The 27,617-nt window shown below is 36.3% G+C and overlaps 1 protein-coding gene across 1 annotated transcript; it reads left to right on the forward strand.

Moving 5' to 3' along the window:
* Positions 1-27,617, forward strand: PCGF6 (polycomb group ring finger 6). The gene is made up of 10 exons (XM_079900290.1): positions 1-474; positions 1,205-1,304; positions 1,397-1,493; positions 2,291-2,346; positions 2,447-2,506; positions 3,458-3,566; positions 8,207-8,234; positions 17,053-17,151; positions 22,797-22,883; positions 26,274-27,617. Exons 1-10 carry the CDS (start codon positions 112-114, stop codon positions 26,328-26,330), a joined length of 1,056 nt encoding a protein of 351 aa, XP_079756416.1. The 5' UTR covers positions 1-111; the 3' UTR covers positions 26,331-27,617.

Genomic DNA, 27,617 nt, shown 5'->3' on the forward strand with positions numbered 1-27,617 from the left:
CCTTGCAGGCCTCTCACGCCTGCGCACTGTCAGCTCAGGCAGGCGGGCGGAACTCCCGCGCTATCCAGCCACCTGGTCTCGGTCTCGCCTCGCCTGGTCTCTACCCCTGGCATGGAGGGGGTCCCTGTGATAACGGCAGGCACCGCGGGCTCTGCCAAGGCTGAGGGAGCCGCAGCCATGCCGCCCCCGCCTCCCGTCTCCCCGCCTGCCCTTACTCCGGCGCCGGCAGCGGGTGAGGAGGGCCAGCCGCCACTCTCCGAGGCGGGGGCTCCAGGCTGCTCGGGCTCCCGGCCCCCTGAGCTGGAGCCGGAGCGCACCCTGGGCCGCTTGAGGGGCCGCTTCGAGGACGAGGACGAGGAGTTGGAAGAGGATGAGGACCTGGAGGAGGAAGAAGAGGAGGAAGAGGAAGAAGAGATGAGCCACTTCTCGCTGAGGCTGGAGGGGGGCCGGCCGGACTCCGAGGACGAGGAGGAGGTATTGATGGCCCCTGTTTGACCACGCCGGGCCTCCTCAGTTAGGGCCGGGTTCCCCGCTCGCCGCTGAAGCCTTTGGCACTTGCACGGACCCTCACCTCTCCTTGCGCTGCCAGCTTGTGGCGCGGACCGGCCTCTGTCCCGGCCCGGTTCCCTGCCGACTCATATTGTAACGTTTCTGCAGTCCCTTAAGCTCTCTGGGTCCGACTCACTCATTATTGAAGCTACTGCGTGCCAGGGATGTAGGCGCCAAGGGTACCGGCCTGCTGCCCTCCAGGAGCTTACAGTGGGCCAGGGAAACAGTCCATTTCTACAGGGTGTTGAGAGGATGGGAAACCCTTCCCCACCTAGTCAGTCTCTAATTGGGAGATTTTTTTTTTAATGGGGCAGCGCATACTTCATAAAGTTAGACAATATACCTAGTTACTCAGAATTAATATTAAACACCAGTATCTGGAAAGTTTGTCCATTTCGCGATAATTCATATAGTAAGATGCCCCTCATCTGGCAATATACAATATCTCCAAAAGAATGAGATCTTTTCGGAACATTGGTTTATATTGTGTTATTGTAACTTTGATGAGAGTGTTTGAAGGGTTGGAGGTAAGGTAACATGTTTCCATGTTGCAAAGTAAGCTACACATTGTTGATAATAAAATTTGGGGATTATCGCTTAAGAATTTGAAAAGGCAAGGACTTGTATTTTAAAACTATTTCCATTGTATTTGCAGCGCCTGATAAATCTCTCTGAGCTGACCCCATACATCTTGTGTTCCATTTGCAAAGGTTACTTAATAGATGCAACTACCATTACAGAATGTCTTCATACATGTAAGCATATAGTTCATCATATTTCCAAATAATATGTTGATTTTTTGAAATGTCTTGAAAGTATCCTAATTTCAACATTTTTTTTTCAACAGTTTGTAAAAGCTGCATTGTAAGACACTTTTACTATAGCAACAGGTGTCCAAAATGCAACATAGTAGTACATCAGACACAACCTCTTTACAACATAAGGTAAGAAGAATATATAAGTAAAATTTATATTTTAGGTATACTTTTTCTGAAAGCTTGAAATTGTGTAGTTGGTAATAAATTCTTGACCTATCTCAAAATGACAAGAAAGGGAAATACATATTCTTTAAAGAAATACATATAGAGCACTTACTGTGTACCAGGCACTGTAATATCCACTGGGAACTTTAAAAAAAAAAAAAAGGCACAGATCTCTTTTCTTGAAGATTTTAATCTCATCAGTCAAGTTGATGAGGCTAGTTTAGGCTTATCCTTTTCTGTGTATCTAGAATTCTATTTTTAAAACTAATACCTGAAATAACTGGCCTCTTTAGAAAAGCCTGTCTGTCATAGGTCATTGTGGCTTATTAAATTTTCAGTTCATGCTCAGTTTCCTAAGGGAAGAAAAACACTAAAGGTGACCTGCTTTCATTTGTTTAGCAAATACTATTATGTTTTTACTACCTTCATAGAAGAGTGTTTTGCAGATGATTCACAGAATTTCAAAATACAGTCTCTGCCCTCAAGCTCACATTCTTATTAAGGGAATAAGACCAGTTCACATGGAACAATTTAGCAAATAGTTCAAGAGTCTATAATTACTTGTAATTATGACCACATACAATTACTTGAGGTTCTCTCAGATGAGAACCATGAGTGCTACCTAAAAGTAACTCAGCTCTGAGAAAGGAGATAGTCACCCCTAAGAGAAAACAGTTACTTACAAAGAACATCATTCACTCTGTACCAAATGCATTTTTCTGAATTCTGAGGTATTCTCCATCCTTTCCTTTTATTAGGTTGGACCGACAGTTACAAGACATAGTGTACAAATTAGTGATCAATCTAGAGGAAAGTAAGTTTATTTTATTACATAGTTGTGAATCCCAGAATCTCTTCTGACTCTGCTAGTTACATTTTAAGTGTAATTTAGTCTGTGTTTTATCATTTTTTAGGAGAAAAAAAGCAAATGCATGATTTCTATAAAGAAAGAGGTCTAGAAGTACCTAAACCTGGTAAGTTTGGGTGTATACCATAATGTATTTATAGATTAAAGAATACTAACTTAATAAAATTTACTCCCTTTGAGGTTCTTTTTGGTGATAGCTGGTTATTTTATGATCAAAGAGAGAGAAAGATTTTGAAGGTCATGATTTACTGTAATCCAATTTAATTATTTATAAGGATTAAAGAGTACAGGCTCTGGAGCTATATTGAGTGTGATCCCAGCTCTGCCACCTTACTAGGTGTATGACTTTGGCAAATTACTTCAATGTCTCAGTTTCCTCTTCTATAAAGCAGGGATAATCATAACACTATAAATTGTAAGCATACATTGAATAATACAAAGCACTTAAAACAGTGCCTGGAACATAGTAACTGCTCAAATATTAGTTTTTATGATGATGGTAATGTCACAGTATGGAAGTTAGATTTGGGTGTAAATCTTCATTCTTCCACTTACTATGTGGGTGACTTTAGGCAAATTGCCTAATCTCATTAAACTGTAATCTGATTTTCTTTACAGTTAAAGTACACAAAATTGTAAATCAACTCTACTCCAATAAAATTTAAAAGAAAAAACCATTAGTACCTATGGCATGCAATTATAATAAGGGCTAAATGAGATGGTGCATGTAAAGTGCTAAGCATGAGCCCTGAGCCCTGGCACATAGTAGTGCTTATTACGGGCTACCTATAGCTATTGTTGCTATTATGCTGAGCTCTCTCTGTGGCCCTGATAAACCAGCCATACATGTCTGCCTTCCATTGTGGAGTGCTCCCCAGGCTTGTCACTAATTTCACTGGCTTTGACAGATTAACTGATATTATTTTAAAAAGGGAGAGTGAGTGCTTTATGATCTTTTAAATAGTCAACATAGTTAAATTTCTGTAATTATTTTCCAAAGATCTCAGTTTATGATATTTATATTCTAACTCAACTTTTTTGTTTGGCTATCAAATAGCTGTTCCACAGCCAGTCCCTTCGAGCAAAGGAAGATCTAAGAAAGTCTTAGAATCAGTGTTTCGTATTCCACCTGAACTTGACATGTCTTTATTACTAGAGTTTATTGGGTGAGTACCCTAAACCTCTACCTCTAAACTTTAAAATAAAGAATTTTTTAAGTCCCAACAGTTACAAAATCATCCTGAACTAAGGTCATATCGAGTTTTTCTGATATCCTTTTAAAGAATAATTCTGAAATATTTAAGACTTAGAAAAAGGTACTAAAGAGTAGTAAAATAACCACTTGTGTCTCCATCATCTGGCTTTTGAATTAAACCATGCTAATATGGCAGAAGGCACTTGGCTACCTCTTCCTGTTCATTCCCCCCTTCCCTTAGAGGTTAATAACTACTCTCCTAAAAGTAATGATTATCATTCCCATGCATTTTTTTATGTGTTTGCCACATGTGTATCTATTTCTAAACAATATGTAGAATTGTTTTTGGCCACTTAAAAACTTTAAATGGTATCATACCATGTTTTCTAACTTGCTTTTCTCACTTAGCATTGTATGATTCATCCATGCTAAAATGTATAACTAGTTCAGTCATTTTCACCATTGCCTGGTATTCCCTTAAAATAAATATACCATAATTTATCTTTTCTTGTACTGTGGAACACTTTGTTTCCAATTTTTTTCCTATTATAAACACTGTTGCTTTAAGCATTTTTTACGTATCTCCTTATATATATATGAGATATTTTTCTAAGAGTGTAGATTTGCTGTGTCTTGGGATATGTTCGTCTTCAGCTTTACTTGGTTTTGCCAAATTATTTTCCAAAGTAGTTGGATATCTCCCTAATTAATAAAAATTGCTTCTTTCAAACACTGTAGCATATGGTGTACTCCATTATCCTGCAATATTGTTAGGCCGACTGTCATCATAGAGTTGGCCTGTATCAAACTGTAGTTTTCAAAATAATTCCATAGTTTGCAGGATAAACTAAAATGCCTTTCTTGGAAGATCTAGATCTTCCATTTTATGTCACTGATGACTATTTGACTTCTCAGTCACTTCCTCCTTATAACTCTAGGTTGCCTGTATTATTTATTTAGTATCTAGCTTGTACTATGTTGTATTTATCTCTTTATGTATTCATCCTGTGTTCTCAACTGATATTAAGGATCCCTGAGAGGCGAGAAACCTTTCTTATGCCTCCACAGAGCCCACGTAGTAGTGGTTGATGATAATGAAATAAAGATCTCTTTAGAAGAATGAGAAGAAATCATGTAATACCAGACTTTAAACCAGCAATTTCTGTTATTAAAGAATGTGTTCCAACCTAAATGTCCAAAAGGGAACTGGTAAAATAATGGTATATAGCAATGAACATGTGCTAGTAACATATGTGCTAATATGGAACAATTGCCAAAATTCACGTTCTCAAGTGAAAAAAGCAAGTTGCGGAAGAGAATATATAGCATGTGCTCTTTATGTTTTTTTTAAAAAGCGGATGGTGGGCATATATACATATATATATATTTTTTCCCCACAGGCACAGACCATTCCTGAAAGGACATATAAGAAAATGTTGATAGCAGTTGCTTCTAGAAAAGGGCACTGGAGTGTATGAGTATAGAATTGGAAAAGGTCTTACTTTTCATTGTATTTGACTTTTTACCATGTAACTTGATTTTTAGTAAGTCTAGTTAATTAAAATTTGAAAATTGAAAGGAATTTATATTTCTAAAAATATTTTCTGGAAATGTAACCTTTTCCACTAACGCACAGTTGGAACTGACAGTTTTTTTATACCTTTTTTGAAAAGTGGCAGTAATGCAAAGATGGCAAATATGTGACAAGTGTGCTACATTATCTCTGTCTGTCTAAAGGAGAAATCAATACTTAATCATGGCAGGCTTTCCTAATGAGTGAGACTTGAGTACTCTGGTCAAAGCAGTCATTACCACTTACTGGAGTTGTTACATTGTTAACACATTCCCTGCTGTAGAAAAAAAGAGCCCTCACTTGGAATAAGAAGATCTCTATTTAAGTCCTAGCTCCTTTGTTACATAGCTTTGTAAAATTGAGGTAATCGCTTTCTGTTTATTCATAAGATGTTTATTAAGGTCCTGCTGTGTACCAGCACAGCACTCTGCTAGCTGCTGGGAATGTAATTGGAGTAAGTCAGCCATGGCTCTTGCCCTCGTGGAAATTGTATTTTTAACTTCTCAGGGCTTCAGCTTCCCTATCTGTAAAACAAGAGAATTGAACCTTATATGTTGAAGATTATGATGAGTAGTCTGTCTACGTCATAAAATAGTCTTTTATCTGTTTTCAAATGGTTATGGGGAAGAAAGCTTCCAATGTGGCAAAGAGTTCTTTTGAAGAAGTCGCCAGCCCCCAGAGTTAAATCCCCACATGTTTACTACATTGAAAAGCTTGGTGTTACCACTGAAGTCAGGCTACTGAGGGTAACCCATAGAAAGCTCTTTCATGGCAGGACAAATGGCAGGTGAGTTTTAACCTGATGCAAGTACAAGGGCAAATTTGGTCCAGCTGGTGACCCTGCTTGAATTGGATTAGCAAAAATCCTGAGGTAGGTTCAGCCCATGGAAGTGATTTTTCAACCACTGGAATGAATATGATATTCCCGGCCCCCCTAAATTTGGTATGCATGTTTTGTGATCTTAAGATAGTCTTGTACAGTACTTCTCCTTTTTGTTCTTCAGTTTCTATGTGTAAAGTAGAAGATTATAAAGCCTTAGGCAGTATAGTGTATATAGAAAGAGCATAGACTTTGAAGAGTATAACTGAACGTATGTAACCCCTAGGATGTAGCTTAACTTCTCTGATCATCAGTTTCCATATTTCTAAATTGGGGATTATAATACCAACTCACAGGATTGTTATAAGAATCAACATATGGTATTTCTAACATGTCTAAACTATTATCAGTATATGAATATTGAAATAATGCAGGGTCATTCAGAAATAAAGGTTAAAGTAGTCTGTGGTGCTGTAATGTGTACAATATCTGCCTAGTAAAGAAAATGGACTCACATGAAATAAGTGTATGAGAGAAGATATGGCAAAAATTTAATGCAATCTTAAACTCAGTGGTGTTTAGTAAACCAGGGAGGTGCTATCCCACTGTATGCTATGTTATCCAACTGGGGTCTTATGTTCAGCTCTAGGCACTACATTTTAAGAGAGATGTTAGTAAATTGAGGTGTAATCAGAATAGTAAAAGGTGTGAAAACTATGTCATGTGTAGTAGCAGAAAGATTGAATCTAATTCACAAGAGTACCAAAAGGCAAAACTAGGACCAATAAGTATAAGTTACAGGGAGAAACATATTTGATTCAGTGCAAGCAAGCAATATCTAACAAAGTTGCCCCCAAATGGAATGAACCGACTTGTAAGTTAAGAAGCTATCTCAAAAAAAAAAAGAAGCTATCTCTTTAGATATTCAAGCAGAAGCCAGATGCCCATATATCATGGATTCTATAGAGATAATTCTTATAATGAAAAAGATATTTTATTTATTTATTTATTTTGGCTGCGCAGCTTGCAGGATCTTAGTTCCCCAACCAGGGATCGACTTGCGTCCTTGGCAGTGAAAGCACGGAGTCCTAACCACTGGACCACCAGGGAATTCCCAAGGATATTTTATTTTGTAGCTCTTAAGATATTATAACCTTAGATTTACATCTATATATAATGTGTATACATAACTTATGTTTTATGTTTGTCAGTATAACATATTCTATAGATATTTATACTATCTATATTGTATATTAATATATTTCTCTATATTTGTATTATAAGAATACTCTAGATGATGCAATTGTGATCTTGCCTATTCTTCACAACGTGATAGGGAAGAAAGAATGTGAACTTTGGGAATTCCCTGGCGGTCCAGTGGTTAGGACTCAACGCTTTCACTGCCCTGGCCCAGGTTCAATCTCTGGTCAGGGGAACTAAGATCCAGTGCAGCATGCCCGAAAAAACCAAAGAATGTGGGCTTTGATATGTACACCCGCGTTTGAAACCCAGCTTTATTACTTACTAGCTGTGTGACCTTAAGCAAGTTATTCAGCCTCTCTGAGCTCAATTTTCCTTATCCGTAGAATGGTGATTCTAATGCCTGACTTAAAGGGTTACTGTGAGAACTGAAAGAAACACATGCATAATATATGAAGACCTAATATAATGCCTGGTGCATAGTAGATGGTCAAAAAAAGTTTGTTCCTTGTCTCCTCATGATATAAAAGTAATTGATTTAATCAAGAAATCTCTTCGTACTTTTAGAGGAAAAGCAAACTGAGTAAATCATGCCCAGGTGATTATGTTACAAGTAAAACAACAGGAAATGTAGCAGCTTTCTTGTAAGGACTCTATCTTGTAAACGTTGCTATCAAGAAAAAAACACATTAATTATGACAGAAAGAAAGAAGTTTTACTTTAAGCTAGAAAATGTTAGAATGCTACATGTGGGGGAAATATAAATATTAAGAGTATACTTTTAACTCCTGGAAGTAAATATACAAAGCAATGTAAAATACTGTATAAAACTGCCTTTGCCTTACCACTAGGTGGCAGATATGACAATTAACTACATTTGTTTATTTCATAAAGGGTTAGGTGACCGTGTTTTAAAATTAAGTTGATGTTCCTCAAATATGTGTATTTATGTTATTTTTCTGTGTTATATAATTAAACATATAGTTCAAAATTGATTAATTTTGCTTTCGTTTTTCAGTGCTAATGAAGGCACGGGACATTTTAAGGTATTTTACTTTTATTTTTCATTTACTTTACAAGAGGACCCTGTAGCACACAAATTTAAGATTAGCAATCATATGGAGACTGTCTTCAGTTACAGTCTATAAAATTTGTTCTGTAAATAAAACTTGTTGAAATATGAAGTACATTCAGTAATGCTCTCTTATAATAGGTTTATGAGAAAAGAGTTATTAAGTAGGAATTTGTTATTAATTCAGAACAGTGGTCTAAGGAAAAATAAGTGAGTAATTTTTAAAACTGAAACCAAATGCTGTGTTAATTCGTTGATTAAAAAAATGTTTCAAAGCATTTTTTGCATATTTGGCATTTAGAGTTAAATATGAGCTTAAAATTTCATTTGCATGTAACATCTTTGGTTGAAGTTAGCCTGCCCCAACTTGTTACTTCAATCATTTACTGAAACTTTAAAGGTAAGAATGAACTCTTTTGTAACATACTTAAGTTCAGAGTTGTCTTAAAGGCTTCAGCATCACAGGTGCCATTGTACACAGTGTTGCTCCTATAGTATGAATCATTCAGGAAAAGGTGACTTTTTTAAAAGGGGTAAATCAGGCCTATAGTTACTTGGGATTATAAATGTATAAGGAAATAATTGACTTTGATCTGGTTAGATTTTCAGTGACTTTGTCAAAGTCTATACTAAAATATGGGTGGGGCTTCCCTGGTGACGCAGTGGTTAAGAATCCGCCTGCCAATGCAGGGGACACGGGTTCAAGCCCTGGTCTGGGAAGATCCCACATGCCGTGGAGCAACTAAGCCCATGTGCCACAACTACTGAGCCTGCATTCTAGAGCCCGTGAGCCACAACTACTGAAGCCCACGCGCCTAGAGCCCATGCTCCGCAACAAGAGAAGCCACCACAATGAGAAGCCTGAGCACCGCAACCAAGAGTAGCCCCCTCTAGCTGCAACTAGAGAAAGCCCGTGCACAGCAATGAAGACACAGTGCAGCCAAAAAAATAAATACATAAATAAGTTCAAAAAAAATAAATAAATGAAAATAAATTTAAAAAAAAACACCTAATAAAAAATAAAATAAAATAAAATATGGGTGAATTATACCTGGTTGGGCATAGTGTTTTGTTTTGTGACTATAATGGCTTAGGAGGCATAGGAATTGAATTGAAGCATAGGAATAAATGAGTACTTTTCTGGATGAAGTATATTATAGGTTTTTCCCAGAGATCATTGTGATGGAGGGAATGCAGTGTTAGGTTTGGTAACTTTTTACCTCTTCTAAGTTGTAAAATAACCAAACTTATGGTGATTAACTTTAGGAAGTCCTTTCATAGTGTACTGGGTGGGAAAGTAGCATGTAAGTTTCTATATGGGACAACTGTAGAGTCATATGCTCCTAGAGTTCACTGAAGACACCTGTCCAGTGACCTGTAGTAGCCAGACGAGCCAACAGAGTATAAGAATGTCGTGAAGAAAGAACTAAAAATTAAATTAAAATATTAGCCTATTGCTTCCGCGAAAGCACATATGCGCTTAGAATATTTATGTAGTTCTGATCCTCGTACATCAAAAAAATATGACACTACCACCTATGAAGTGTTCTTGCCAAAAGAAGTGTGAAGCTGATCATACCCCTAGATTACTAATTTACAGGAAATCCAGGGGACACAGGAACTTATTAAATTACTCTGTAAGAATATATAATAAGCCAAATCTAGACAGTGGAAAACTGCAGGACAAACAGTTCTGTTTCTCCAGCAAATAAAAGGGAAAGATGTAAAGAGGGAACATGTAGATAGAACATACTGATTAAAAGAGACTCAAGGGACATCAGTGTATGGCGTTTATTTGGATTGGATTTGATAATAAACTAAAAAATTTATGAGATGATAGCCCCAGATTGTAAGTAACCCAAATATCCATCAACTGATGAATGGGTACACCAAATATGATATATCCATACACTGGAATAGTATTTGGCAATAAAAAGGAATGAAATATTGATACATGCTACAACCTGGATGAACCGTGAAGACATGTTAAGTGAAAGAATCCAGGCACCCAAAGACCATGTTATATGATGCCATTTATATGAAATGTCCAATATAGGCAAAAGCATAGAGAAAGGAAGTAGATTAGTGGTTGCCAGAGGCTTGGGAGAGAGGGGAAATTGGGAGTGATTACTAATTGGTAAGAGTTTCTTTTTGGGTGATGAAAATGTTCTGAAATTAGATAATGGTGATAGTTTCACAACTTTATAGATGTACTAAAAACCATTGAATTGTATACTTTAAAATGGTGAATTTAATGGTATGTGAATTATATCTCAATAAAGCTGTTAAATTTTAAAAAACAAGCCAAGATCCAATAGAAACTTCGAATAGAAGCATTATTTGTAGTATGTTTAGTGTATACATTTGAGAGTACAAAAATATATCTGATAAAAATAATATATGCATAAATTAGAATTTTAGCTTGAGTCCATCACTGGTTATTACATTTTGTGTGTGAAATCTTTGTTTTATTTTTATTTTCTCTGTAATAACAACCCTAAAAATAATAAAATCATTTTCTACTAGGTAAGAAAATTGAGATGGTGAAATTTGTACATTTACTGTCTATTTTCTGATATCAAGGAATTTTAAAGTATGATAGTGGTATTATGTTTTTAAAAAGAGTTCTTATTTTTTAGAGATACATACTGAAGTATTTACAAACGAAATGATGTGTCTGGGGTTTGCTTCAAAACAAAACTGGGGAATGGGGGCCAGTAAGCAGTTGGGGTAGGAAATGGATGGGGGATACTTAAAACAAGATTAGCTGTGAGTTGATAAAGCTAGGTTTATAGAAGTTTATTACACTGTTGTTATAGTTTTGAGGCATTAAGTTTTCAGTGTTAACTAATGATACTGATGTTAGTTTGCAGGCTTATGTCTATAAGAGGTAATGAATATATTGTTTTAGAAACAAATGATCGTATTTCTGCATATTTTGACTTTTTATTTTGCTAAAACAGTCATTTTTTAATATTTTCTTAGCTAACACATTGGCAATCTTAACATTTTTCTTTTAATTCTGTATTTATAAGGGAATTCTAGCTTTTGATATTATAGCTCAGCATTCTCTACTACTTAAAAAGCTGTTTTTATACCTTGTCTTTTATTTATTGTTCAAATAAATATGTCTGACTAGGATGATGCCTAGTTAAACTATTCACCATGTACACTTATGGCATGAAAATCATAAAGTCTGTTTGTTACATTTAATTTAAAAGTGTTTCACCAAGCAGTCATTTAGTTCAGAAAATTTTTTCTTTCACTTTTAATTATGAAAATGTTTAAATACACTGAAGAGTAGACAGAATAGAACCTCCATGCATCCATCACACAGCTTTGCCAATTAACTAATGACCAATTTAATTTCTTTTATACCTCCATCCACTTCCCTTCTTTCTTTTTTTTTTTGGCCTTGCCACACGGCTTGTGGGATCTCACTTCCCCACCAGGGACTGAACCCGGGCCACAGCAGTGAAAGCGCCAAATCCTAACTACTAGGCCACCAGGGAATTCCCACACTTCCCTTCTTTCTTTCTTTTTTTTTTAAAATTTATTTTTATTTATTTATTTTTGGCTGTGATGGGTCTTCTTTGCTGCGTGTGGGCTTTCTCTCTAGTTGTGGCGAGTGGGGGCCACTCTTCGTTGGTGCACATGCTTCTCATTGCGTTTGCTTCTCTTGTTGCAGAGCATGGGCTCTAGGTGCATGGACTTCAGTAGTTGGGGCTCACCGGCTCTAGAGTGCAGGCTCAGTAGTTGTGGTACATGGGCTTATTTGCTTCCTGGCATGTGGGACCTTCCCAGACCAGGGGTCAAACTCGTGTCCCCTGCATTGACAGGCGGATTCTTTTCTTTTTTTTTTTTTTAATTTATTTATTTTTAATTTTTATTTTTGGCTGCATTGGGTCTTTGTTGCTGTGCACAGGCTTTCTCTGGTTGCGGCGAGCGGGGGCTTCTCATTGCAGTGGCTTCTCTTGTTGCGGAGCACGGGCTCTAGGGGCGCGGGCTTCAGTAGTTGTGGCTCGCAGGCTTAGCAGTTGTGGCACGTGAGCTCTAGAGCACAGGCTCAGTAGTTGTGGCGCACAGGCTTAGTTGCTGTGCGGCATGTGGGATCTTCCTAGATCAGGGCTCGAACCCGTGTCCGCTGCATTGGCAGGCGGGTGCTTAACCACTGTGCCACCAGGGAAGTCCCTTCTTTCTAATATTATTCTGAAAGAAATCCCTGGCATTTTGCCATTTCATCTGTAAAGTGTTTCAGTACTCTTAAAAGATGAGGCTCTTTTTTTAATGACCACGTAGCATACCAAAAAAAAAGTTACAAAATGTCAGTGTTGAGAAAGATAAAAATAAAGAGACAGACCTATTCTAGATTAAAGGAGATTACAGAAACATGACAACAAAATGCAGTGTGTAATCCTTCATTAGATTCTGGATTGAAATAAGAACAACTTGTAAAGGGCATTATTAGGACAACTGGAGAAATTTGAATTTGGACCCATTTAGATAATTGCACTGTATTAATGTTATAAATTTCCTGATGATTATATTGTAGTTATAGAGGAGAGCCCCTTTATTCTGAGATGATAACTGCTGGTATATTTAGGGGTTAAATATCTCAATGTCTGCAAGTAACTTAAATAATAAATGTACAGGTATATACACACATATTACATACATTGGAAGAGGTGAAGCAAATATAGCAATGTTAATCATTTGTAAAGTAGGTGAAGGCTATCTGGATCTTCATTTACTAGTGTAACTTCTTTGTAAGTCTGTGATTTTTCAAAAGGTTGAAGGTGGTGAATAAAAAGAAAATGAGTTTCTTACCAAATATCTAGTCAGTGTACAAGTTTTTATGTCAGCTGTAGTGGGTGTTTTGTTTTGTTTTTTTAACATTGTCGTAAATCAGGAACCAAATAATGTTCACACATTGTGATTGGTTGATAGGTTTTTAAATCTGTAAGTTTTCTGTTTCTTTTTTCTTGCAATTCATTGTTGACAAAGCTGGGTCATTTGTGCTATAGTTTCCTACAGATGGGGTTTTGATGTTGCATCTCTGTGCTGTGATTTAATGTGTTCTTCTGTCCTCTGTCTTTCCCATAAACTAGTAGTTAAGTCTGAGTGTTAATCAGACAGGTTTGATTTGAGGGGACCAAGAATACTTCATAGTCGGTAGTGTTTTTGTCCATCTGGAGGCACATTAATGTCTGGTTGTTTGTGTCTTTGTGTTGTTAGCAACAATTGGTACTCAATGTCTAAGCCCATTAACTTAATAGGGTTTGGAAAATGGTGCTGTCATTCCTCCTCCTTTTATTAAAATACTTCAATAATGAGGAACTTCTATTTGATTAGCCAGTGGTACCATTCATATAGGAAAGAAAGAATAAATGCTGATTCTTTCCCTTGACTTACAAGGTTCAAAATAATGAGTTGGTTCATTAGCATGCTCCAGTCCTAATCAATTAGGTATTTTTGATTTTGTTTTTACTTTAATATGAACTCATGCATTTAAATATATTTGTGGTTTAAACCCCTTTTAATTATTATCTTTATTGATGTTCAAATTGTCTTATCATAGATAATCATGGTCTATAATAGCTTCCTTGCTATCTCATATGACAAGATGTTCCATGCTCAACTCGTACATCTCTTGCCCCAGACACAGAATCTGTCATTTCTCCAAGGTGTCTTTTGGTGGTATTTCAAATTCACCATCTGGTTGCTAGGGATTTACCTTGTGACTGGGTTGGTAACTATTTTCAGTTGACAGAGGTAGGAATTTTTTCAAGGTAAAATGAGTTGATACCATCTTTTTAAAAGATATTGGGTTGGCCAAAAAGTTCACTTGGAAAAACACAACCAAACTTTTTGGCCGACCCAATATTTTTAGTGGTATGCATTTTCTATAGTCAGAAAATAACTGAATGTCTCTTAAATCGCCCTATAGATTCTACCTTATTGTTTCAACTTTCTTCTCAAATTGACCTGTGTTATAGATGGTAGGGAAGATTGCTGTGCTTAATTTCAAAGAAGTAAAATTCTTCTGTGGAATTTTTCTTTCCTGTTTATATGCAGATGGTAGGAGGCTATTAGATGCAGCAGGAAAAAAAAATGAGTTGACCATTTAGGTGAGAACCTGCTTTGTAGCTTAAGAAAAAAAAGAAAGGCAAAAAACAAAAAAAGCAAATTGTTAAAAAAGCTGGATCTGAATTATATCGGAAAAAATTTCTGTTACCTTGTGAGCCTGCGGTATGAAGACTAAGGTTAACCACGTGAGAAGCCAACTTTGAAAGCCAAGGCCAATGTTTTTCTTTCAGTTACTGGCAGATCTCATAATTCTGTTCTGGGTGGTCTAAAAAGTACAGTATTGATAACTTTAGCTAAGTTGGATTAATCTTAATAAACACTTGGGGGTGAAGTGCTCACCAAGAACTAGAAATGATGAATATTGAATTGTCCTCTGTTGGTATACCTGAAGCCTACTATTGAGATCGTAAGCCCCAGAAATTAACCTTCAGAAATGCACTGGTTGCCAGGCAGGCATCTAGCTAGATTACCCAGAATAGCTTCTCAAGGCACATGATGGGATTCTCATGCTAATCAGGCAGTGCCACCTACAATGCGGTACCTTCATCAAGACTTCACCTGGAGCACTGCTGTATCTGCTCCTTAGTGAGAAAGGCTGCTTTCGATTTTCAAGATGATTCTTAAACCTGCGTTTAAAGAACACGAACCTTTGCCATTTTTGTCTAGATTATATCAGTATCCATGATGACAACTAGGTCCTCTAATTAGATTCCTTTACATAAAGAACAGAATAAATCAATACACTAGTAATAACTAAGTACTTACTATGTGCCAGGAATTATTAATAGTTATTTACGTATATTAACACACTTTCCTTATGATAATTCTATGAGGTAGGTGCTATTAGTATCTCTATGTTAACAATACAAATGGGGAAATGGAGACACAGAAGCATTCAGCAACTTGTCCAAAGACTTGCAGCTAGAAAGTGGCAGAACCACGGTTTAAACCCAGGCAGTCTCTGGAATATCTGCACTTAACATGCTATCTGCTGCACTGTGGTAATAAGGGATAGAGCTATTGTTAGGAAAGTTCTTAAGAAACCAAATTACAGATAAGAGAGCTGAGTGCTGTTATATGGAAGAAATGTGTGCCTAACCTGCCTGGGTCCTCTTGGTAGCAATTCTGGGCTCCCTCTCTGCTAGTGCTAGAAAAACATTGTTCACATTTTCCTAAAAGGTACCCTTTTAGTTCTTATTACCCCAACTTTTCATTTTTATTAATAGTAGTATCCTTAAAATTGCCTCAGAGAGAGAGTGGCTAGGTAAGCATTAGTTTCTACTTTAAAACGCTATGGTCTCTCTACCTATCACCTTAGACTGTTGGATCAGATTCCAGCCATATACATCTAGATGTTAATCTTTCTTTTTTCTTTTTTTGCGGTACGCGGGCCTCTCACTGCTGTGGCCTCTCCCGTTGCGGAGCACAGGCTCCGGACACACAGGCTCAGCGGCCATGGCTCACGGGCCCAGCCGCTCCGCGGCATGTGGGATCTTCCCGGACCGGGGCACAAACCCGTGTCCCCTGCATCGGCAGGCGGACTCTCAACCACTGCGCCACCAGGGAAGCCCCGATAATCTTTTTATTTTCCACTTTTAAAAGAAAATTTCAAACTCATACAAAGATAGACAGAATAGTAAAATGAATGCCCATGTACACATCACTTAACTTCAATAATTATAAAATCATGGCCAATCTCAATTCATCAATACCTTTAACACTTCTCTTATATAATCTTGAAGCAAATCCCAAACTATCATTTTATCAGTAAATAATTGTTTCTAAAAGATAAGGACGTTTTATAAAAACATAATAATGATACTATAATTTTTATTTATTTTTATAACTTGTATCTGAATGTGTAAAGCAGCTTTTTAAATATTTATTTATTATTTATTTTGGCTGCACTGGGTCTTAGTTGCAGCATGTGGGATCTTCGTTGTAGCATGCGGGATCTTTTTTTTTTTAATATTTCTTTATTTATTTGGTTGCACCGGGTCTTAGTTGCAGCACATGGGCTCCTTAGTTGTGGCGTGAGAACTCTTAGTTGCAGCATGCATATGGGATCCAGTTCCCTGACCAGGGACTGAACCTGGGCACCCTGCATTGAGAACATGGAGTCTTACCCACTGGACCACCAGGGTAGTCCCAATACTATCATTTTTTAAATTTACAGTAATTCCTTAAATATCCACATGCTATTTAAATTTCCTAGATTGTCTTATGAAAATTGTTTTAAAGATTTTTAAAAATCAGGATCCAAATAAGATCCATATATTGTAATTGGTTGATATATCCCTTATTTACAGGCCTTGTATCTTTTTTAGTCTAGCGGTTCCTCCTCAGCCTTGGTTGGTTGTTTTTTTTTTCCCTGAAGTTTTTTTGTTGAAGAAACCAGGTTGTTTGAGACATTGAATCTTGGGTTTTTGCTGTCAATAAATTTTACTCTAAGTTTTATTCTTGATGAGGTAGTAAAACAAATCTGTAAGCCGTTCTATTAAAAAAAATTGTTGACATACTTTTTGGAGAGGTGAAGCTAAGCAGGAATTCTTTTTTTTCTTGTTTGATAGATAAATTAACTCAAATTTCATAGAAATTTTTCTTTCATAAATCTATTGAATTATCTTTGCTATAAAATGTGCTTTAAGGTTTATACATTTTATGTATATTTAATCTGAAATTGGTTTGTTTGTTTACTTTTGTAGCCATTGGAAAAGAAGTTTGTCCGAGTTTCAGGAGAAGCAACTATTGGACATGTAGAAAAATTCCTCAGAAGAAAAATGGGTCTTGATCCAGCTTGTCAGGTAGAGTATATGTGTGTAAAAAGACAGGAAGTTGTGAGATTACCTTTAACATATTGAAGAAAGAACCGTCTCTAGGATTTCATGCAGTGGCTTTTGTTTTATGACATTGTAGATATTGTAAATGTTAATTGAATATTGGTACACAGTGATCCCCACCCCCAAATTTAATCACATTTGACTTGCTGCCATTGGTGACCATCTATGGGTGTCAGAGAAAAGCTGAGGGTGTGAGAACGATTAAAGAGCTTCTAGAGCTTCAGCTCCAGCTCTTTTCTTTTTGATAGTAGAGCAGAAGTTTACTTTTCCATCCATTCACTTCTCTTCAGAGGACATCCTTGGATTTATCAATGTTTAGCTCAAGACACCTAGAAAAGTGAAATAGCTGTCTAATATAGACTCTGTTAGTTTCCTAAGGATTGAAAAAGATCTCTTATTATAGCTATATAATACTTTCTTGTTGTAAGATGGAAATCTCAAACCTCATGTATTGTTGCATATAAAGTGTAAGTAAACTCATAGTTTAATAATGTGGGCCAGTGAAAATGCACGTTTGTATAGCTCTGCTTTTTCATTAGTCAAATTTAAAAGGGGTTTTTGTTATTCTCCATCATATGTAAAATTTTATAGAATAATTTTTATCTAAAATGTCTATTTGCTGTAGATCTGAAATTTTGCTGATGTTTTTAGTATCAATATCTGCCAGTACTAAATATATATTAAATTCAATTAAATGTGATTTCTCTTACTGATTTTGACATAATGCTAGCTGTATCTCATGGCAACTGAAAATTGGAAATGACTTATCTATCACCTTGTAGCCAAAGCATACTTGAGGTTATTCTTAGCCTTTTGGTTAGAAATAGATAGCTGTTTAGGGACTCCTGAACAAAGAATTGTGAGTAATCCCATAATAGTCTATTATTTCTAAAAGCAGAAATCAGAAGACTTGCACCTGATTATATAGAATAAGAAGTGGCACCCAAGAGGGCTTTCTTTAGGATATAGATTACTTCCTCTGTGGCTAGATATTGATCAGAGCCATTTATAAGTTTCACACTGGTGTTTTAAGAAATTTGGTTGCCAAAGATCTAAATTGGTTTTACTGTGTAAAAATGTGGGTTTATTTTTTCCTCCTATCACAGAATTCAAGGCTTTTAACATTTTGAAATAAAATGATGTAAAATTTGTTTCAGTCTTTAATTTTGTCTCTCAGCTCTTCGCTCTTTAGGTAAATTTTTTTTTTTTTCTAATTCAGGTACTATATAGCTGGTAACATTCATAAATTACTATTTCACCAAAATGTTAAAATAGTGGAACAGAGAATTATCAAATATGCAGACCCATTTGTGACTAAAATTGTTTAAGCCTTCTAAATCCAAGAGACAGTAAACAAGAGTTACTTCTAATATGAACAAAACATTGAGCTAGTTAACCATTGAACAAAATAAAATTCTTGGTCAACCCAGTCACTTGAGCCTTCTGTGCTGACCTTCCTTAAAACCATTTAGTCCCAAATAGAAAATGTATTATTTGTTTACAGATATGTGACCTTCGTAAATGGTTATTTACTAGCAGGAATGAATGATTACTAGGGGACTGTTAAATAATAAAATACCTTTAAAAGTATTATTTATTTGTGGCAGATAAAAATAAAAAAGGAAGACAGTTCTGAAAGATAAAAAAAATGTAGACGTGTTCTTAAGAGATTTAAGTTAATTCAAATCAGAAATCAATAATTATCTGAGTAGATTTCTTTCACATAAGAGAGCCCAGTGCCTCTGGAGCTCCATGGTTGATTTAGTGGTGTTTTGAATTTATTGCTGTCTTATTGTATCTTGTTTTTTAATAACTCTTGTGTTCCTTTGTACATTATTTGACCTTCAGACCTTATTTTGCTTTTTTGAAATGATTACCATATTGATCACTAAATATTCTCTATATAAAAGATGTGGTAGTAGATTTTGTTGTTAATCCTACCATAATTAATTCCGTCTTAAAAGATAGGTTCTTTTTTTTTTAAATAAATTTATTTATTTGGCTGAGTTGGGTCTTTGTTGCTGCGCGGGCTTTCTCTAGTTGAGGCGAGCAGGGGCTGCTCTTTGTTGCAGTGCGCTGGCTTTCTCATTGCGGTGGCTTCTCGTTGCAGAGCACAGGCTCTAGGCGTGCGGGCCTCAGTAGTTGAGGCTCACAGGCTCTAGGGCGCAGGCTCAGTAGTTGTGGTGCACGAGCTTGGTTGCTCCGTGGCTTGTGGGATCTTCCCGGAGCGAGGCTTGAACCCGTGTTCCCTGCACTGGCAGGCGGATTCTTAACCGCTGTGCCACCAGGGAAGCCCAGGTTCCTTTTTTCATTATTTATTTAGTATATGACCTTAACCCTATCATTGAATTGTTTCCAAATCATTTTTCAGAGACCCTAACATGTCATATGGTGTATCCCTACCATTCATTTACTATCTATTGGTACTAAATTGAGCATCTATGTGCTTGGCCTCCAGTACAAAGATGAGACAGAAAATGCCACCAGGTGACTCAGTTGTGTGGGAAAGATATAAAAGTAAACAACTGAATGACAGTAGGTTATGATGAGTGCCACAAGAGCACAGAGTGAATGATTTAACTCTGGAGAGGTCAAAGAAAGGATTTGAAGAATGGATTTTTTTTTTTTTTTTTGCCAGACAGACAAAGAAAAAAAGAACTTTCTATCAAAGAAAAGTATGTATGAACAAAGAGGAATGAGTGTGGCACTGGCTCAATCAGTGAAAAATCCTGTCTTGAAAGCTTTAGTGTGATCTTGCTTTTAAAAAGATACGGGTTTTTCTTCCCTTAAGACCATCTTCACGTTATGATTTCTGCTCTGAGATTCAGAAATATCGTAGTTATTCTTCCTAACTAAGACTTAATACTCCAAAGGGTAGAAAGATTATGCAGAAAAGAGTTAGCAAAGCAGACCTGAGGGTGCTGCCTTTGGAAGGGCTGGCTTACAAGGTTGGCCCTTGCCTAGCATCTAGGAAGTTGGCTTGTAAAAAGTTCCCTGTGCTAATATGAAAAGTTACCTAACTATTGAGGGTGTTTCCCCGTACCTAGATTGTACAAACAATGGGTCTATGATGAATAACTGCTTTGCTTCTGGGAGTCTGGAATTTGGTAGTTGCTAGGCAGAGAATGCCAACATGACCATCCCTCAATAAAAACCCTAAACTCTGAGCCTCAACTGGGCTTCCCTGGGCAGAAACACTGCACAAATTGACTACATTTTCACTGCTAGAGAAAAGAGTATGTGGGTGTTATCTCCTCTTGGACTGGGAGGGAAGAGCATAGGAAGCCTGTGCGTGGATTTCTCCAGACTCTACCTACATCTTTTTACCTTACTGATGATCTGACTGTGTATCCTTGCTGTGTTGCTGTAATTACTCATACCTGTGATCATGCTGAGTCCTGTGAGTCCTTCTAGCAAATTATCAAATATGTGGGTCATGTTTGTGGCACCCTCAGAGATGTGATTCTGTTTGAATGAACTAATTTATGAAGTATTTACAGTCAAGTAACTTAAAAATCAGCATGTAAAATGAGAAGTAGTTTAAATGTTTATCAGGAGGATGGATAATATAGTTTATGATATATTCATAAAATGGAACACTATGCAGCTATTAAACACAGAGAGCTAACTATGCATTCCAAAAGATTCCATAGTATATTAAGTTTTTGTTGTTTGTGTGTGTCTGTGTGTGTTTTAAAAATATGTAGAACAAAATATGTGACATGATCCCATTTCTAGAAAAACAAAACCAAAATCCCCACATGCACACATTGCATTTAGGAGCATATGCATCAAACTGTTAGTAAATGGCTAATCTCTGGGGGTTAAGATTAAGTTGAAAAGAAAATTGTAGTAACCAAATCATAAATGTATACCATGTGGTGAAGCCCACTAAGGGTGGTGGTCTCTGGATAGTTGGATACTTAATAAAAACATAATGTTAGTTTCCAAGTTCTTTAATTTTTCATGGACCTAAGTTCTATGCACAAGATCTGCTGTTAGTGCACAAGATCTGCTATTATTGCTTTCAAGTCCTTTTGCAAACAAGTATTGCTTTGCCAACTTTAAAACTGGTAAGCATAAAACAAAAGTTATTACTAATCGGAGGTTATTCATTGTGAGATACCACAGGGCTTGACTAACTGACCTATGGACCAAACCTAACCTGCCATCTTTTTATGAATTATGTTGTATTGGAACAGCCATACTATGGCTGCTTTCATGCTACAGTGACAGAATTGAGCACATGTGACAGTGATCCTGAGTCCCACAAGCCTAAAATGTTTATTATCTAGCTCTTTGTAGAAAGTTTGCCAACCCCTCACATGCACTTATCTTTGGAGAAAGATAGACCTGGGGACAGACCTGGGTTCCGATCTGAACTTTGCTACTTACTATAGCCTTGTGACCTTAGGAAAGTTTAATGTCTTTACTTCTTAGTGTCCTATCTGTAAAATGGGAATTACAATGCCTAGCTCACGGGAATGTGAAAATGAGATGAGATAACATATGTCAAATATATAGTGTAACAAATGCTGTGCATAGAGGCCGTTCAGTTAAATGCAACTGCTTTTACTATTCTTACCCAACCATGCTGAAGGTTTTAGGGAAACTAACATGTTGGCAGTGCATAGGATTTTTAGAGTAAACAGAATTTGAAGGTCGGAAATCTGGTTAGGAGACGGTTTCAGTGGTTTAAGCCTAAGAGCAGCAGTTGAAAGAATGATATGAACTTAAAAGGCAGGGTGAAGAAGGAAGCAACAGGACTTGGTAACTGCACGTGAGAAGAAAGGAAAAGGAGAAATAGGAGTTAGAGCTGGTATTTTGGTTTGGAGCAAGGAGAAATTTCATGCTGTAAGCTAAATAGGGACATTAGGAGGGGGAGCCTGTTAAGTGATATGTTATTAATAAGATGTTGAGGACCTGTTCCCACTTTAAGGCAATGGGAAGGGAGTACTTAGTGAAAGAGAATATAAGGATTTGCATTTCTATTTCTAGCGAGTATACTGGAATCATATTACAATATAGTATATAACTGTACAACCATATCGTTCTTTCTAGAGCATTCTATATAAAAGTAGATTTGTCTTAGAGCTTTGACCTTACTAAAAGGGCTGAAAAGACCTTGTTAAGATTGTTCCATCTGTAAAACAGTTCCCCTATTGTGTACTTTCCCCTATTGTGTACTTTATGTCAGCAGTAGACTTTCCACTGTTGGAAAATGAGATATTCCTCATTAAGAAAATTATTCAAATAACTAAAGATTGCCTTTTTAAGCATTATAAGCCCTATTAATCATTGTGTCATGAAACTTTTTAAAATAATAGACTTTTCTGTGCCTTCTTGTGCTGAACATATCAAGTATGATTTAACTTGTTCTCAGAGATTCAAGGAAATCATTCTGAATGCCTGTTGTCTGCCCTGCTGTGTCCTCTAATGCTCCTTCCATTTTACTTTATTTGTAAAAAGTTTCTAAAATCTTTCTTGAGAACGTTTAATCAGTCTAAAATAGCAAAGACTAGTCTAAAAATAATTATGTTGATCTTCCTCATTTTGTCATATGGTTTTCTGAAGCAGGAAAGCAAACTTATACTCTTATTTGCCTGTAGGTAGATATCATCTGTGGTGATCACTTGTTAGAGCGCTATCAAACTCTAAGGGAAATTCGACGTGCAATAGGTGATGCAGCAATGCAGGTAGGTCTTAGACTTTACCATATTTATGCCTAATGGACAAGTTATTTAATGAAAGAAAAATGTTCCATGTTATCAATAAATTTTTAATAAATATTCTATAATTTTCTTGAAATTATCTGGACTGAAAATAAGAAAGCTAATGTTTATTGAATGCTTACTGTGTGTCAGGCATTCTTCTAAATGATTTGTATCGATTAGCTCTCTTATTCCTCATAGTTTTATGAGATAGATATTCTTTTTTTCCCAGTTTTAAAGATAAGGAAACCAAGGTACAGAGAGGACATGTAACTTACCCACAGTGAGTGAGTGAGTGAGCCAGGGCTCAAACCCCAGGCAGTTTGATTCTAGAGGCCTTTTTTTCTTTTTTCTCTGTCCAGTATTGCAGTAGAGCTTTGAAGACTACTGGGCAAATGTATCTGCAAGGACATTTCTTTAAGAAAAATTTGTAGAGACTCATTAGGCTATAGAGATTCACATACCATTCCTTGCTCAATTGGTAAGAAGCCATGGTAACCGTTATGATGTTTTAATTAGCCTATAATGTGAGTGGGAATATAATATGAAATCTGGTCAGGATACATGAAAAGCAAGATAAGACTTACAATTTTAATGAAGAGAAAGATCCAGTTTCTCCTGGAACTTTACCCTCTAATTCTAAAATCCGTTGGTGGATCATATAGATGAGGAAACTGGTCTAGACAGATTAAGTAACTTGCCCAAGGTCACTTGGCTAGTTAGTGGTAGAATCAAGGTTCAGCTATTAAAAAATTTGAGCTTAAAGCTTAGAATCTTAACAAAAGGGTAGCTGAATACTTATTTAGGTGATTATTTGATTATTCTTACATGTTTTTAGAAATATAGCACCATACCAATTGTCTACATTTTGGTAACAAATAATTCAAAAGATTCTTCATAAAATACAAAAGCAAAATTGTTTCTTGGCTAAGTAAAGCATACTTAGAGATATAAACAAAACATTTCTTAAAATTTTTATAAGGTGAAACTTCAGAAATCTTAGAAAATGATTGTCTTTTTTAAAAAAAAATAAATTTATTTATTTATTTTTGGCTGCGTTGGGTCTTTGTTGCTGCACACAGGCTTTCTCTAGTTGCGGCAAGCGGGGGCTACTCTTCATTACTGTGCACGGGCTTCTCTTGTTGCAGAGCATGGGCTCTAGGCGCTCAGGCTTCAGTAATTGTGGCACGTGGGCTCAGGAGTTGTGGCTCATGGGCTCTAGAGCGCAGGCTCAGTAGTTGTGGCGCACGGGCTCAGTTGCTCTGCAGCATGTGGGATCTTCCCGGACCAGGGCTCAAACCCACGTCCCCTGCATTGGCAGGCGGATTCTTAACCACTGTGCCACCAGGGAAGTCCCGATTGTCTTTTTAAAAGTTAAGCTTGATTAGAAATGTAAGAATCTAGGAGTAAAATTGCAAAGTCAGTGGAGTGGGTAGAAAATATGACTTCAATTCAAAAAGTATTTACGGAGCACTATTCTAGACATGGGGAGATTCAGAGATGAGCAAGTCCCAGAACTTAAATAACCTGAAATATAATTAATTAAAGTCCTCATTGATAACAATGTGTCATGTAATCTCAGGACCTCTTAGCTAAATGAATAACATATCTCTGCAGTGAAAGCTAGGAGGTAGCAAGTGAGGGAGAGAATGGTAGGAGCTGAGATCTGAGCAGCTGGAATAAAACCATGCAGGACTTTATAGGCTATAGTATGAACTTTGGATTTTAATTGAGTGAAGTGGGAAAGTACTGATTGGAGAGATTTGAGCCAAGGACAGAAGAGACATAAGCTGACTTAACCTTTTAGAAGATTCACTCTGGTTGGATAGTTTAAGAAGACCATGAATGGAGACATCTAAATATAAAATATAAATAATATAAATAATATTTATATATTTCTGTCTATTTATATGGAATATAAACGTAATAGACATAGATTTAAATTTGAATTATAAGGAATTATCTCATTTCATAAAATGCGATTTTATACATGTATTGAAGTTTTGAGATTTTGAAACAGCTTGTAATTGTGAAATATAACTATATGCAAAAAATTGACATTATGTAAAATGTAATTTGTATTCATGTAAAAATGTTAATAGGATCCTTCTGTGTGTGTTAGAATACAAATTCATTTACTTTGATTAGACTAGTTAGTCTAGAACAGGTCTGATGGTCCGTGGGCCAAACATGGTATGGGACTATACTTTATTTGGCTTATTCTAATTTTTGAGTTTAAATTCCTTTAGCTAAGCATCTGCTCTCTGGTTTACCACTGGTCTCAACATACCCTATTTGACTACATACGTGATTCACATATTCATTTATGTTACTTTTCTGGCCTTTGTGGGCATTTGAATTGGTGAACCCCTTTCTAGAATTCTGGTGAGTTTTCACCGAAGTTGCCAGTAACAGAAGCCAGATTGCAGTGAGTTGAATAGCGAATGAGAAATGAGGAAGTGGAGCTATGAAAAAGCTTAATAAAGAAGAAAGAGACAGCGATAGCTAGCGAAGAGTTGGAAATGCAAGGCGTGCATGCCACCACTCCCTCTATATGTTGCTCAAAGTAGGCCCATTGCCCATGGCATACTTCCCCAGTGAGCCTTCCTTTTAAGCTAGTTTTCCAGTTCATAGTAGATTAGAAATAACACCTTAAAAACACTCTTTTAAGCAGCCTTGGTGAGAGCACAAAGAATTAAGACCTGATATCAAGAGAGGAGACATAAAAAGACTCAGAAACAAGTTATCTGGAGTCATTTACTGTCAGGTTAAATTTCCCACGACCCCAGAGGACATCACTGTGTTACAGCACAGTGTAGTTACTGTTCATAATGATGACTCTGGATATCAAAGAAAGGGTAAATTGTATTGAACAGACTTCAAGGAGGAAGTAAAATGTATGATACATTAAATGGGTAAGAGTTCCAAAATTTTCTCACTTGTTTTAGTTGTAAGCTGCATTTATGTAGGAAATAAATGTTTTATTTTCTTAGCAGATCCATGATATTTTATGATAATTGAGTCTTTTTTAGAGAAGTCCAGTGCTTGGGTGATATATTAAGTAATCTGTGCAGAATGAAATGTGTATCTTTTAGTTCTTTTTGAAGAAATGTTTTGCCATAAACAACCGTGACTAACTGTGGATACCTGGTAGTTTCAGAATTTTCTTCTGAGAGTCATTAAAAAGGCACATTAACAGGGAGTGTTTAGTAATGAAGTGAGTGAACAAGCAAGTTTATTTATCTTGGACTCTTTATTCTCTTTAAATCAAAGAATTTCACATTCGTGTTGGGTTACGAAAAATAAACTATCTTTGACTTGATCATTTACGTAACTGATTTTTAAATAACTGCAGAACACTTATTTTCTTTTCAGGATGGTCTGCTGGTCCTTCATTATGGACTTGTGGTTTCTCCTTTGAAAATTACTTGAAGATTCTAAGGGTATTGTGAGGAGGGAAACAAAATAAGGAGACTTCTGCAGGATTGCATCTCACCAAAGAATTCCACAGAATGTGTAATTGTTATCACTTTGTGCTGTTTGAGACATAACTTATCTATTTTCAGCACCAAGAATCATAGGATTTATAATTACAACTTGGTATTATAGAATGCATCTGTTTTACTAGAGACTATATATAAAAAAGCATCCACAGCTCAGGGGGAAATTTTTAAAGCAATGAATTTTTATGATTTCAAATACTTTGACATTGATTTTGTTTCGTAATCTTTGAGGTAAATCAGTTACTGTTTTTGTTTTTGTCTTCGTTGAGCCATACCCCTTTCAAGTTGGTGGTTAGGATTCTGCTCTCTGAAATGGCATCAGTTGGTCAGTCACCCTTTCAGAAAAGAAGTGTGCTTTTGAACTGAAGATTTAAAGCCAGTCTTTGTTAAATTACAGAATGTACCTCTTAGACAAAGACCAAAACTATGGGCCACTTTTTGTATGTTGCCATCTTATTTCGAACTTGTAACTTTTTTTTTTCAACCAGCAACACTACTAAAGAGATATTATTCACTTCTTAAAGGGATGGATTATAATTTTTCTGTGTGAAGAGACTGTCTCCTGTAGGGTTTACGGCCCGTACCATAAGCCTTCAGTGTAATAAACACTCCTTTAACATACCTTACAGCAAGGGGTGCCTCTTTGCAACAGTATTTTTATTTTTTGAATGTTAGTTTGATTAACATTCATTTTGAGTACGTAATGTGATTGTCAGTACCTTGTAATGGCACTGCTTTTGAAAGTAATTTAAAAATTTGAGTGAATTTGAGAAGTTTACAGAATACTTGTTCATTGTTTCCTCAGTAAGTCAGTTTAATGTTCATTTTCGCATTACTTTGTCACTGGGATAAAGAATACGGGTGTTTGAGAGCTCACTCACTTGCATGCAAATATTTCAGTTTTAAAGACTATTTTGCCTAAAATTATCATTGTGATGCTTTCTAAAAGAAATATTTTGTAGACCTTATTTCACTGCAAAATTTCCAAGTCTGCATAAAAACAATTACAATTGGAGAAAGATTGGCAATGTTTTATAAAGCATTTGTGAATTGTGTATAAATCTCTTCTAACATTTAATACAATTTTTTTAATAAAAATTTATTTTAACCTATTTTGAAATGTTTGTGTTTATTGTGGAATTTTAAGAAATAACCAAAACTCTTTAAGAGACGACATAGCCAAATCAAAGTTAAACTGTGCCATCAGAATAGATAT

This window comes from Stenella coeruleoalba (assembly GCF_951394435.1).
Source record: "Stenella coeruleoalba genome assembly, chromosome: 16".
Taxonomy (NCBI): domain Eukaryota; kingdom Metazoa; phylum Chordata; class Mammalia; order Artiodactyla; family Delphinidae; genus Stenella; species Stenella coeruleoalba.